Genomic DNA, 14,655 nt, shown 5'->3' with positions numbered 1-14,655 from the left:
GGGGTCATGGTCAAGGGGGCAGTAGGAGGAGGTATCTGTGAGCTGGCGTTTGGCCTCAGCGGTGTAGGGGTCGGTGCGCCAAACTACTACTGCGCCTCCCTTGTCTGCTGGTTTGATAGTGAGGTTGGGGTTGCAACGGAGTGAGTGGAGGGCTGCGCGTTCCGAGGGTGAGAGGTTGGAGTGGGTGAGTGGGGTGGGGGAGTTCAGGTGGCGGTTGGTGTCAGTTCCTGAGGTGTCAGTGCTCAAATGGATATGACACTTGTACAATGCTGTCCTTAACATGAGTTGCTACTTTTATTGTTAAAAGTGAGAGAACCCACTTTCTGCTGTAATAATAGAAAAAGGTCAAATCGTTTGTATTTACCAGAGCAGCTGATGGCAAAAGTATGGATTTTTAAATACTGAAGCACAATGGACATATCAAATTTTGTTAAGATTCAACAATTAGTTCAGTGTTTTCCAGTTTCTATTCACGCAATGTTCTCCAGTCCACTGACTCAATCCAGGTTGGATTAATTTCTTTCATTTCTTAATTTGAGTTCCACCTCAACAGGATAATGATCGCTCACATCCAAAGCCTGATCATAAAGAGAAAAGTTTTTTTTAGATTAGATTAGATGACTTACAGTGTGGAAACAGGCCCTTCGGCCCAACAAGTCCACACCGCCCCGCCGAAGCGCAACCCACCCATACCCCTGCATTTACCCCTTACCTAACACTACAGGCAATTTAGCGTGACCAATTTACCTGACCTGCACATCTTTGGACTGAGGGAGGAAACCAGAGCACCCGGAGGAAACCCATGCAGACAACGTGCAAACTCCACACAGTCAGTAGCCTGAGGTGGGAATTGAACCCGGGTCTCTGGCGCTGTGAGGCAGCAGTGCTAACCACTGTGCCACCGTGCCGTCCACTATTATATGGACACTTTGTGGATTTATCATATATTTAAAAATGACTCGAGGGTGGGTGACAGAGTTGTCCCCACACATCCACGTTTTTAGTACAAGCCCAGTTAAAACTCAACTCTCGATACTAGTTCTGGTATGACCCACCTGCTCTTCACTCAGGTGCAGTTCTTCCTGAAAGTTGAAAGGCTTGGCAGAATTTGGAACAATCTGCTTATAAAACCAATCTCCGTAAACAACAATTCTGTCAACAACAACAATACACACAAATCAAAGACAGTGCAATAACAGTGTACAGTAAACAGAGAAATCGCTGTGGACTTGTATATATCAAGTGCAACACTGCATTGCAACAAGACTCTTTACACAGGGAAACAAAAACATATACTGTTAATGGATACAATCTATCCAAGTTTGACATATTAAAGTAGGAAATACTCATTTTGATTTAAATCTGTCATTCCACATGCATTTCACTTTCTGAACCAAACATGGCTTCATATTTTAAATGGATTTGTGATTCATCTTATTTACTTTGTTTGTCATCTCATTCCTTATGTTTCTACTGTGTTGACAGGTCTGTCATCTCTTGTGTCCCAGAGCGAGTTAAGTTTTGGCATTTGATGATGACTTAAAGCATCTTTTCCCTGTGATTGGAATGGTGATTAGCTCTTCTGGTTTCAGCCCCTTATAGAGATTTCCAAAGCAACCCATTCCGAGATATTGTCACATAACCCTGGAACACATGGGACATGAACCCAGACCTCCAGGCTCAGAGGCAGTGACACTATGACTGCATCACATGAGTTGCCAACCCTCCCCTTATATAAAGGGGGCAGTTAGGACTTTTGGAGAACAATTAATCAATCCATTTGACAGAGGTGACATCTTGGAGCAGAACTCCTGATGGGGTGAGAGTTGGTGGGGAAAGAAAAGATGACTCACATCCACAAAAAGGGACTGAAATTTAGTGAGCTGCTCTTGCACTGGCTAAAGAATAGCAATATCAGTTGAAGAGGAAGAGAAGCTGGCTGTATTCATGCGGTACGGTGACTCACTGGCTAGCACTGCTGCTTCATAGCAGCAGGGACCCGGGTTCGATTTCAGCCTCAGGTACCTGCCTGTGTGGAGCTTGCGCATGCTCCCTGTGTGTGTGTGTGGGGTTGCTCTGGTTTCCTCCAACAGTCCAAAGATGGCAGGTTAGGTGAATTGGCCAAATTAAATTGCTCATAGTGTTCAGGGATGTGTAGGTTATGGGCTGAAGGGCCTGCTTCCACACTGTAAGGATTCTATGAAGATTTTATCCAGGGTATGGTATGTATAGGCCATACAATATTAGTTTGCATTCTCACTTTTGAGTCAGAGGGGACCAAAGGGGCAATGTTTTCACGCAAAGGGTGGCGCACGTATGAAATTAACTGCCAGGGGAGTGATGGAGACTGGTTCCGTTACAACATTTAAAAGGCATCTGGATGGATTTATGAATAGGAAGGATTTGGAGGGATATGGGCCAAATGCTGGCAAATAGGACTAGATTAATTCAGGATATCTCGGTTGATATGGACAAGGGAAGGGTCTGTTTCCCTAAGATTGAAGGTGAAAGCTCATTTAAAATGTAAGCACAGAGCTTTAAATGACACTTCAGCGTAGCACTTTTGGAGCTGCTGTCTTTTAGATCAGAGCTTGAAACTCTTTCATTTCAGATAGATATTAAGACAAACGTTGTGACTCAGTTCAGGGAAGTGAGGCTTCTCCCAGTCTCCCCTCAGCAGAAGGAAGAGTAAAAGAAAATCCAGCATAGCTTGTAAAACAACAGTGGATAGATATTTGAAAAAAAAATGTTAATGGATATGGGGGAAGAAGGGGAGATGGGACTGATTCGCAAGCTCTTTTGGGTGAGACGGGATTGCATAGTTTCCTGCTGTGAGTAAAATATTATGAGTCACATTAATTATGGATTAATCTCGCATACAACATAACAGATGGCTAGCAGTGAGTGAAGTAAAGAATATCATGTGCCTGCGGTAAGTTTTATTAAAGGTACCTTTGGGAACGGAAGCCTGAATGAAGGTAGTAATATTACAGTATTCTAGCCTGAAAAGATTTTCTTAGAACAATCCGTGGAGAAAAAAAACATGAATAATGCACCAACCTGTTGCTGGCAGTAACCCTTCAATCTCCTTTTAATCAGAAACTGATGTTAGGTATAAAAAAACGTACAGGAAACAGGCTGAAGAGGTGTCTGGAGGCGTATTCACTTTGCACATGATTGCTCCTACTTCAGGTTGTCAGAAAAAGATGACATGTGGAATTCTGGGTAAACGGCTTGAAAATTAGCAGGGCTGGGGTTACCCAGAGCTACATTCACACCTCACCATGAGCAGTCAGAAATCCTACTTACCCTCTGAGTTGCAAAGCGTATGTCATATTGGGGAGGGGAGTTTAAGAAATGGGAGAGCGTAAGTTTAAAAGATGGTTAGGAGTGGGGAGCGTGGTGTTCAGTAGGAAACAGGTATTTAAGATTTTTGTTCTGACCCTGTCAGATTCCCAGGCTTGTAACCTGTGCTTTACCTGTCATAGGCCCGGTCAGTCTTTGCATTTGTGGTAGTGTCCTCATCATCTCCAATGAGCCAGTGAAAATTATTATCGGTTCTGAGTCGGATGTTTTTCATCTCGTCCTTCGACACATACCTTCCATCAGCATTAAAGTCCCCAAGTATCATAAAGTTCTGTGGACAGGGTAAAAGAGAAGTCACCTGAAGTGAGAGATGAGTAAGACTGTTTGGTATCTAACTAATTTAAACCAGTTGAACAGTTTTTGCTGTCATTGATAGATGTCATTTTACTCTGCTTGTATAAAATTCTACTCACTGTTTTAATGCAGTAACTTTTTAAACTTTAAATTGGTCAATACCTCTCCAAAAATATCATTAAGCAAGTGCCCAAATCAGCAGTCAACAACAGGCTGAAACGTTGTATTTTTAGTCATGTTGGATGATAACTGTAATACTTTGCATTTATTCACTTTTTTAAACACATGTAATTTCTTTTAATTTTTTTTCAAAGGGGTTGCTTTATTGAATCTCTCACTCAACCTATCTTAACTTTCTGTGTTAAGACTGTAGTAGGGTAGTACTGAGCCATGCAGATTAGAAAGGTATTAATTAGTTTTTACAATGGGTAAGCATTGTGTCAGAGTCATTTGCAGCAGGGTATTTGGTCCATTGAGTCTATTCCAGCTCGCTATGGAACAATTCAAACAGTTCCATGGCTCCATTCTTTTCCCAAAGCCTGCATATCTAATTGCTTCAAATTCCCCATTCAATTTTCTTCTGAAATCATTGAATGTCTCTGATTCCAACACCCTCATGTGTATTGGGTTCTGGAACATTACAATTTACTACATAAACTGTTCCTCTGCCTACCTTAAAACCTCACGGGAGCTGTTCTTTTTTTCACCTTACTCAACAAGTTCTATGATGTTAAACACTTCATTCAAAACTTCCTTGAGTTTCCTTTTATTTCAACAAAAATAACCCCAGCTTCTCCAACCTAATCCTGTAGCTAACCATCTTCATTGTTGGAATCATTCCTCTGCATCCTCTCAAGGGGCCCTCACAACCTTTCTGAAGCATGATGACCAGAACCAAAAGCAATAGTCTAGTTGTGAGCCAGGTAGAGTTTTATAAAGACTCAACATAACCTCTCGACTTTTGTACTCAATGTTTCTCTGAAGCCCAAGATCACATATGCTTTGCTAATCACTCTCTCAATAAGTGTTGTCATCTTCAAACTATATGTACATGTATCCCTTGGCCCTCTATGCTGCACAATGTTTAGAAATGTGCCAATATGACTCATTATGTATTAAGATAATTTTAAATTAATTGATTAACTGAAACTTTTCAAGCTGATCAGTTACCCAATCCTTGATTACAGCATCCAACAATTTCCTCACCACGGATATTAGACTGCAATTGTTTGATTTCCCTCTGTCACTCTTCTTAAAGAGCAGAGTGACCTGAGTTAATTTTCATTCCAAAGCTACAACTCCTGAATCCCGGGAACTTGGAAAGATTATGTGAGGCAATGTGCTCTCTTCCATCCTTTAACACCCACGGATGGTAACCATCAGCTCTTGGGAATTTGTCACTTTTCAGTTCCATTAATTTCCCAATGACTGATGATTTACTTAAGCTAAGGTGACCATAGTCACGACTTCTCCAGTATCTGCAGTCCTCACTATCTCCTAGTTGCTGGAATCTATACTGTGATGCCCACCTTGAAGAAGCTTTCTTCCTCCCTCTGCGGATGAAGGGTTATGCCTGAAGTATCGACTCTCCTGCTCCTCAGATGCTGCCTACCCTGCACCACACTTTATCGACTCTAACCATAGTCACTCCAAGCGTCAAAGAGCTCAGTTATGAAGAAATATTTGGCTGAGTTTTCTGCTTGGAATGGGAGAGGAGATATAGAGTGAGATGGAATCAGAATACTTAAACTAACAAGGGGTAACTTTCAAACTAATCAGGAATTTTTTTTCTTCAGACTGAGTGTGTTTGCATTTGTAATGGGGAGCAGTGTGTCAAAATGATTGAACTAATAGAACCTCAATCAGCTCCCAAAATATAACTAATACAAGAAGGAGGACATATGGTGCAGTACATTGCAAGGAAGGATTGCCTCTAAAGCTCTCGGTTTAAGTCTGGTGGCTCAATGAATTAGCACTGAGGCCTCACAGTGCTAGGGACCCGGGTTTGATTCCATCCTCAGGCCACTGCCTGTGTGAAGTTTGCACATGCTCCCTGTGTCTGCGTGGGTTTCCTCCAGGTGCTCCAGTTTCCTCCCACTATCCAAAGATGTGCAGGTTAGCTTAAATGGCCATGCTAAATTGCCCATAGTGTTCAAGGATATAGAGGTTAGGTGCATTAGTCAGGGGTAAATATAGAATAATAGGGTAGGAGAATGGGTTACTCTTCGGAGGGTTGGTGTGGACTTGTTGGGCCACACTGTAGGGATTCTACGATTCTAAGTTCAACTCCAGCACCTGACAGCATGAAATATGCATTTATAATGAGGCTAAACAGGGCAATTATGCATTTGTAAAATCAACCATTATCACTTCAGCATGTTGTATAGGGACAGGAGAGTCTCCTGACAGTCATGCTCAATGTGTCCCTGGAGCTACAGCCTCAGGTGACAGACTGGTGCCTTCTAGGAAAACCTAATCAAAGAAGCAGGAGAATGTGGTGTGTCTCCACATGTGCCACTTGGTATGGGAAAGCTTGAAGTGTAAATGACAAGAGGATAATTGGAACCAGGTTTGACTGGTTGTCAGTTTGTAGGAGGCTGTCAGTCTTTGCAAGGAATTTGAAAACAAGCAGCAGTAACAAGGTGGGGGGAACGAAGCAAAACTGAAGAAAGCTCAAAATGAAAGGTACAGGATAAAAGAGATATAGTACAGAGAAGAAATTCCAGATTATTCAGAGGTGAGGGGGAGAAATCCAAATCAAAAGAAGCAAATTGTAAGGGCATTACAACAAAAAGCAGCAAATCCAATTTCGGGGAAGAGAGGGAAGTGATTGGGGAGAATGGAAAAATGGTAGGATGTTTACGCATCAAATTGGAATGAATAAAATTGTATTATTCATAGCCAGAAAGGGTGCATGTGAGAGAATTAGAAACAAATCAATTCTGATAAGGTGCTTTTTTTAAAAAAAAAGTTCTATAAACCATATAAAGGGTGATTCTAGTTTTTAGTTGGCTATTATCATTTTCTGGACTTTCTGATGATGCTATGTATTGTCCTGAACTTCTTCTGCTTTACAAGTGAGAGGAAAATATTGTCTTCAGAGTGGGCTAGACTTAAACTCAGGATCTGGAAGTGAAAACAAAACAAATACATTGCTGCAAAAGCTTAGCAGATCTGGCAGCGTCTGTGGAGAACTCTTTTTCCAGCAATTGCATTTTTTGTTTCTTATTAACAGCATCCGCGGTTCTTTCGGCTTTTATCTGGGAGTGAAAAGACTGTCTATGTCCTGGTCCCCCACTGCCAATTGTTTTCAGAGGCAAAATATAGTTCTGAGATAGAGGACTAATGTGGTTCAAAGATAGAAGGAGTTTATTTTCAGAAATCCTATTAGTAAAAATAAAAATTAATATTTTCACCGCATAAATAAACAGAACTTATGACTGATGCTGATAATTGTCTTGTAGCTGTTTCTAGACTTTTAAAGACAAGATAGGTTAAAGTTACAAATTATAGTGAGTAACTTACGCCATTTAGTTGCATGATTTAAGCTCTGAAATGTAATAAATGTGGCATTTAACCTTCCTGCATAGTTTGCTTTCAAAAATATAAAAATGAATAAATCTGGAAACACACCTTTACTTTCCACTTCTCTTTGATCTTCAGGAAGACGTCATATAGTTCATCGATTTCTTTGACTGAATCTTCAGGGCATGTGTGTTGGGGAATGAGCACAAAGTTCTTTACAACTGAATGAATGAAAAAAAGGAAAAAGTGAGGACTGCAGATGCTGGAGATCAGAGTTGAAAAGTGTGGTTCTGGAAAAGCACAGCTGCTGAAGCAGCATCCGAAGAGCAGGAGAATTGACGTTTCAGGCATCATTCCTGATTAAGAGCTTATGCCCGAAATGTCACTTCTCCTGTTTCTTGGATGCTGCCTGACCAGCTGTGTTTTTCCAGTGTTGAAGAGTATGGTTGTGGAAAAGCACAGCTGGTGAGGTAACATCTGAGGAGCAGGAGAATCCCAGCACCACACTTTTTGACTGTATTAAAAATAGCCAAGCTAAAGTCAGCGTGATGTAGCTCTCATCCACTTCAGAATAAAACTCCTGATTTCAACCAAATGAATCGGTAGACCTTAACAGCCAATACCACATTCCCTTTGAGCTAAATTGCACTCTAATAAGTATTTCTAATGTATTCACCAGAAAATGGCATGTGAACTGTTTAAAAGCCTCACAGAAATCCAAGCAAAGTTGAATTACAAATCTGCTGCTGAACTGCAATCTTTCATGTAAATTATACTGAAAGTTTACAGCCATTATTCAGACTTAAAGCTTTGCTGATCAACAAACTAGATCATTTGCTTTATCAGTTAATAGGAGACTTGGGCCCATGCGCCTTGTCTCTTTCCTTGCCTGTTTTTTATATTTTCCCCATCATGTACGAGAACTGTCTTTGGCATTTAATACAGAGACTTGTTTAGTAGGTGTGTGAAACACATTTAGGCCTATGATGCTGCCAATTTCTGCATGTATATTTGGCATGTATATTTTTTGTACGTGGCTGTGTTATCAATAGTCAGGAACCTGCAAATCCATTGTCAGCTTGATTGTTCGAGTGTAAACAATAGCTTTAGAACCTGAATCATTGCTTGTCTCATGTATAATTTAACATATAAATGACACCTTGCATTGTAATTATATCAGCATAAATCCTGCATTTTGAAGGTTTCACTGCATTGATCCATAGTTGCACATACATTAATGCACGCAATTATCCTCCTCCAACCCCCTGAGGGGTGACCTTATAGAGTTTTATAAAATCACGAGGAGCATGGATAGGGTAAATAGACTCCCTGGGATGGGGGAGTCCAGAACTAGAGGGCATTGGTTTAGGCTGAGAGGGGAAAGATTTAAAAGGGACGTAAGAGGCAACTTTTTCATGCAGAGGTATGAATGGAAAGAGCTGCCAGAGGAAGTGGTGGAGGCAGGTACAATTACAACATTTAGAAGGCATCTGGATGGGTACATGATTAGGAAGGGTTTAGAATGATATGGGGCAAGTGCTGGCAAATGGGACTAGATTAATTTAGGTCAGCATGGACAAGTTGAAATGAAAGGTCTGTTTCCATGCTGTACATCTCTGTGCCTATGACTCTAAGCCAACCCACCCCAATGTGGTAATAATCAAAGGTAAGATATCAATCATAAGTACAACAAATTCATCATTATAATGATAACTGCAGATAATAATGTTCAGTACTGCTCTCAAAAGGTTCTTATGCAGTTCAAAGTAAACTTTGTTGTTCAGATTATAACAAGCGAAAACATTGGTATGATCAGTCTGGCCCTTTGGAGTCCATCTGTCTGTCTCTCTCTCTCTCTGTGCCTGATTCTGTTATCTTCGTACCTGATTGTCTTTTGAATATTGCTGAAAAATGTGTTGCTGGAAAAGCGCAGCAAGTCAGGCAGCATCCAAGGAGCAGGAGAATTGACATTTTGGGCATAAGCTGAAAATGTGTTGCTGGAAAAGCGCAGCAGGTCAGGCAGCATCCAGGGAACAGGAGAATTGACGTTTTGGGCATAAGCCCTTCTTCAGGAAGTGTCTTTTGAATATTCCCAATATCTGCATTGGGACAGTCCTGTCCAGTAAATCCCTTTGAAGTCACCAACATGCACTTTATGTTGTATAGAAGGGAGTTTGTGAACCAGGAAAACCACATTGTTTGTTTATTTACATGAAAGAGTAACGTGTTTTTTTCCAGTGTTTGAGGGAAAGTTTTAAAAATTAATTCACAAGATGAGGGTGTCACTGGGTACACAAGCATTTATTGCCCATCCCTAATTGTCCAGAGGGCAGTTAAGAGTCAACCACATTGCTGTGGGTCTAAAGTCACATGTAGGCCAGACCAGGTAGGAATGACAGCTTCCTTCCATAAAGGACATTAGTGAACCAGATGGGTTTGCCAACAATAGCTTTGTGATCACCATTAGACTCTTAATTTCAGATTTTTATTGGATTACAGAAACTACCATAGCAGGACTTGAACCCAGGTCCCCAGAACACTTGGATTCCATTGGTTAGCAATAATACCACTAGGCCATAGCCTCCCCATATTTGATGTCACCATCTGTTCCTTTCCCTCACTGTTGAACTCCAGCCATCAACCTGGTTAGGGACTGACAAATCCCATCCACAGTTTTGAGACAGTTCTGGCTCAAAAGGATACACTTTGCATTTTCTGAGCTGTTTGAGAAAGTTTTACACCAAACATAAAATCTTTTAAAATATGTTTCTCTTTTACTTTGTTTTCTTCCCATTCCCCAGGCATATGACTATCATGTTATTTTCGATTCAGCTAGTAATATTAATGCAACAAGGTGCGTGAGAAGGGTGTTTTGCCATTTTTGACGTATCTTATCCTTCACTTTAGTGGGCTCCATCGCGTTGGACTATATTACCAAGATCACATGCAAAGACACGGGAATAGTTTAACTGCAACGGGTTCCCAGTCCTGGCGATGGAACAGTGAAGAACTATACCTGTGGTTCGAGATTTGAACTGAATCACGAATGGTTCCCTGGAGAAAGCATCCTCATCACCCAGCTGCATGTCTTCGTATTGAAAAACTCGTTTCACTTCCACAATATCATCACTATATGGAGAATATATGAATTGGTTAGGTGGAATAAACAGAACAGGACCAAGCCTACCAGATTCAAGTTTGATCATTGGATTGGGGGATCTCAGCTGGTGCAGTTGTAGATATGCTATAATTTGGCTTAGTACCTCTTGTTAGAAATTTGTCTTTACAAACATTGGTTTATTCACTCGTTGGAAGGCTCTTGGGTCTCACAGTGGTACAATTGCCTGATAGGTTTTGTTTTCCTTCTGGAAGTCCATTTTGAATGTAACATTTATTTTTAAACAAATGACTGGCCTGACAATCTTTTAAAGAATATATTCCTTCAAGTAGTGTGAATTAGGGAGAACCTCCCTCTTCCTACAAGAGACAAATCAGGAATGCCTAATTCTGAATTGCTACACCGTTTAGTTCATAACCACTGATATTAATTTTGTGCTCAATGTTAGAAGTGTATTTGAACAGTTATTTTGAACAATGTATTTGAATTAAAATGCAGATTAATGGCTTGAATAAATGTATGCATTTTCCTTGCTCATTTGTTTCACTCTAGGATGTGGTCATCAACATTGATTTCATTAGTTTTCAATTGGCATATTCCTTTACGCTGCTTTAGCATTCTAATCTTTCTTCACAAATCTGATTATTCTACTTGTTAAAGTGCAGGGCACTATAATGGAATAAATTAGCATTGCTTCATCTGCTGTGCAATGACAGGTCCAATGACAGAAATGCTCAAAATTCTGGTTGCTGAAAGAATCCAAGCAATTTAACAGACCAAAATAACATTGGTCTTTGGATATCTTTCAGACTCAGGACTTGTAGGCAGCCATTCTGAACTCTGAATGGAGAACCATAATCTGATTTTCTATGTGCTTCAAAAATCACAATGAGACATGGAATAGTGACTCTAGTCACTGTAGATTTGGGCAAGCAAACTATAGGAGAGTGGAAGAAATTATCACTTAGGAGACAATATGGAACAAGGTATCTTTCAGATACAACAGATATAGGAAAACCAATGGCAACTGTCCATTATGTACCTTGTCTGCTTTTACTTTCTCTTGGATAATGGACAGGTAAACTAGGGTGGTATCCACTGGAAAGAGGATACAGACAGTTTAGCACCTTGCCAAAAGTAAACATCATCACCTCCCCCACCATACCAAATAACAACATACACTGAAAGATACACATTATCTACCATGACTGATATATAGAAATAGCATTCTGGATCAGTGGTGCTGGAAGAGCACAGCAATTCAGGCAGCATCCGAGGAGCTTCGAAATCGACATTTCGGGCAAAAGCCCTTCATCAGGAATAATGAAGGGCTTTTGCCCGAAACGTCGATTTCGAAGCTCCTCGGATGCTGCCTGAATTGCTGTGCTCTTCCAGCACCACTGATCCAGAATCTGGTTTCCAGCATCTGCAGTCATTGTTTTTACCTTATAGAAATAGCATTGCATCTGGAGGTATCTGGTATTTAATTGAACAAAGTAACTGGCCTCTCAGTCTTTTCATCTTGCACTCATCAGGACAGATGCAAGAATGTGAAATTTCAAAGGGAGTAATAATTTTTACACTATGAGAAACAGGGTGCTGGTTGACTAACAAATAGATTGCAATTGGTTGTGGTCCATGCATTCTCATGAGGAATGCACCAGGAAATTATTAACACACCCCACTTTGTTTAAATTTAAAAAGTCAACTCTAGATGGTTGAGATGTGCCATGGTCAATGTACCAGGAAACAGTGTCCTCCAAGCTCTCGTTTAATTGAAAAGAGGCAATGCCTTTTTTTCTGCAGAGGACTAGGCTCTGTGTAAGGATAGGTATGGCTTCTAGCAAGTGTAAGGATGCCATATTGTGAACGCAATTGATAATCTTAAACACATGTAAGTGTAGTTATTACACACCCAGATTTTTCAGTTCATGCTACATTGTCATAGAATTATATCTGATGTTCAACACAATGTTCTGAGTTTTGAAAGCAAAGGCTGATTGAGTAAGATAGACAGCAGCCTGTCTTTTGCAAACAGCTGAAGGAATACAATGCTTGACAAGATCTACATGCAGGTCATTGAAATGTATGGTCTAGATACCTAGCATCACACTGGCTCTGAAATTCATGGACCATGTTACTCATTTGTGTGATAGGTAGAACTATCTGTTTGGCTTGACAACACGACCCTGTTAATGGGGAAGACCACTTCTGATAGTTTAAAATAGTAACAGAGTAAATACTTAGCTTCACCTTTTGCTCACGGTTTTGGGATCTGTTACCTTGGCAGAATAACTTGGGGTAGAGTTGGCATTTTTCAGGACTAAAAATGGTGGCCCTAAGCCCATTCATGAATTTGTGCACTATATCACAAGCAATGACTAGATAGCCATTATCCCACAAGACTTGTTTAAAGCATGCTATTACAGCAACTAGCTTGAACAGTCTGCAATGGCTCAAAACCTATTTACAAGATTGTCATTATGACCAATCTTATAGAGCATGGCACTGTGAGAAGTCTAATGCCTATATTGACCCCTAGGGTAGGCATGTGGTTGACGTAGTCAAGAACCCATTAGCAGATTAATCAATCAGTACGTCAAGGAGAGAGCATACATCAGACAGCTCCATTCCAAAGGTAAATTTGAATGCAGGATGAGCCCCATGAAGTTGTGTAAGGAACATTTTACATACACCTGCAGATTGAAATAAAGCAAATTTATTATCAGCATGTGAGAGGTAGCGAAGTGTCATTCCATCAAAAAAATATTTATTGTGGAAATCGACAAACGTGTTAACGAGAGCTAGGCAGAGAGAGAGCCCATGGCAACCGTATCTGTCTAGGAGATTAAACTTGCACGCAGTTGCAAGAGTAGCTATGCTCATAGGTACAATCAATATAGATTCAAATAAATGGTAGCATACCTAGATCACCACAATATAGTGACATAGCTCACCATTTCCATACAATAGTGAATAATCTCACAATGTCAGCAGTACTATCAAACAATTATAGCTATCACTTTACAACTGGACAGCTAATAATGGCTTCTCTTACCTTACTCTATCAATCCAAAAAGCATATTTTGATCCTGAGAAGGAACAATATAATTTGTATAAATTTATGGGTACACTCATGGGTGACAAATGGCTGATGGGACAAGAAGAACTACCAGCATCTGTGAAACCAAGCTGCAGTGCCTTTACAGAGAAAAGAGAAACAAATGGCATGGGAAGATGTGTTGAGATAATTTTTAGACAAGATATGATAAATGTCTATGGTTGCCTTATATTCCAGAAAGTCATAATGGCTGTCAACATTAGTGAGCACTCAGATTTCATTTTTACTGTTGTTATTCTTCTGCCAATGTTCTTTGCAGAATATCTGTAATGTCAAAATTGTGCTGGTAATAGGATTTCACAGTAAGCAATTGCAAGTTTATTTCAGGCATAAATCTTTATTTCCTAAACACTATTATCATCATGTATCAGTGAGACAGAAGACAATGACAGTTGGCAATTTCATTTGCAGCTGCTATTGGCACAAAAAAGACCCAAGGACTGAAGATGATTTTTAGGGTTCTTTCTTTCTCAGTCTCTTTCTATCTTCCTCCTTCTCTCTCTCTCTCTCTCTCTCTCTCTCTCTCTCATTGACAGTTGGCAATTTCATTTGCAGCTGCTATTGGCACAAAAAAGATCCAAGGACTGAAGATGATATTTAGGGTTCTTTCTTTCTCAGTCTCTTTCTATCTTCCTCCTTCTCTCTCTCTCTCTCTCTCATTTTCTCTCTCTCTTTCTCTCTATTTATCTCTCTATTATCTATCTATTTATATGTCGGGTGGCACGGTGACTCAGTGGTTCGCACTCTGCCTCACAGTGCCAGGGACCCAGATTCGATTCTAGCCTCGGGAGACTGTCTATGTGGAGTTTGCATATTCTCCCCACGACTGCGTGGGTTAGCTCTGGGTGCTCCAGTTTCCTCCCACAATCCAAAGATATGCAGGTTAGGTGAATTGGCCATGCTAAATTGCCCGTAGTGTTAGGTGCATTAGTCAGGGGCATATGTGAGGAATGGGTCTGGGTGTGTTACTCTTCAGAGGGTCGGTATGGACTTGTGGGGCCGAAGGGCCTGTCTCCATACTGTAGTTAATCTAATCTAATCATGTCAATAGAAAAATGCTCATTGTTAGGTAGTGCAGAAATGTTGTGCAATAAGCAGACATGAAGTAGTGTCATAAAAGCCATAGAGAAGGGTTTAATTTGGCTCCATTGAGTAGAGACTGTGTCTCGCACTCCGTGAAATACATCTTAACCGTTTCTGAATGGAGTTAGTATCAGGGAATCTGAGGGTA

The 14,655-nt window shown here is 40.5% G+C and overlaps 1 protein-coding gene and 1 long non-coding RNA gene across 4 annotated transcripts in view; one reads left to right on the top strand and one right to left on the bottom strand.

Annotated features, from left to right (window-relative positions):
- The window catches only part of LOC122559193, a 2,574-nt gene extending 2,237 nt beyond the window's left edge, over positions 1-337 (top strand). Inside the window, exon 2 of the long non-coding RNA XR_006314358.1 lies at positions 233-337. This is a non-coding gene — a long non-coding RNA (uncharacterized LOC122559193). The remainder of the gene's footprint in view (positions 1-232) is intronic.
- Positions 273-14,655, bottom strand: part of dnase1l4.1 (deoxyribonuclease 1 like 4, tandem duplicate 1) — a 35,384-nt gene continuing 21,001 nt past the window's right edge. For all 3 annotated transcript variants that reach the window (XM_043708573.1, XM_043708574.1, XM_043708572.1), the window contains 5 exons: positions 10,202-10,314; positions 7,294-7,406; positions 3,480-3,637; positions 1,056-1,152; positions 273-578 (listed from right to left, as the gene is read on the bottom strand). In XM_043708573.1, the coding sequence (XP_043564508.1) occupies positions 513-578; positions 1,056-1,152; positions 3,480-3,637; positions 7,294-7,406; positions 10,202-10,314 (547 nt within the window). In that variant the 3' untranslated portion in view covers positions 273-512. The remainder of the gene's footprint in view (positions 579-1,055; positions 1,153-3,479; positions 3,638-7,293; positions 7,407-10,201; positions 10,315-14,655) is intronic.

The sequence above is a fragment of the Chiloscyllium plagiosum genome, chromosome 18 (assembly GCF_004010195.1).
Source record: "Chiloscyllium plagiosum isolate BGI_BamShark_2017 chromosome 18, ASM401019v2, whole genome shotgun sequence".
NCBI classification, from domain to species: Eukaryota; Metazoa; Chordata; class Chondrichthyes; order Orectolobiformes; family Hemiscylliidae; genus Chiloscyllium; species Chiloscyllium plagiosum.
Note: the sequence above shows the minus strand (reverse complement) of the source record. Positions and strands in the feature narration are given on the sequence as shown.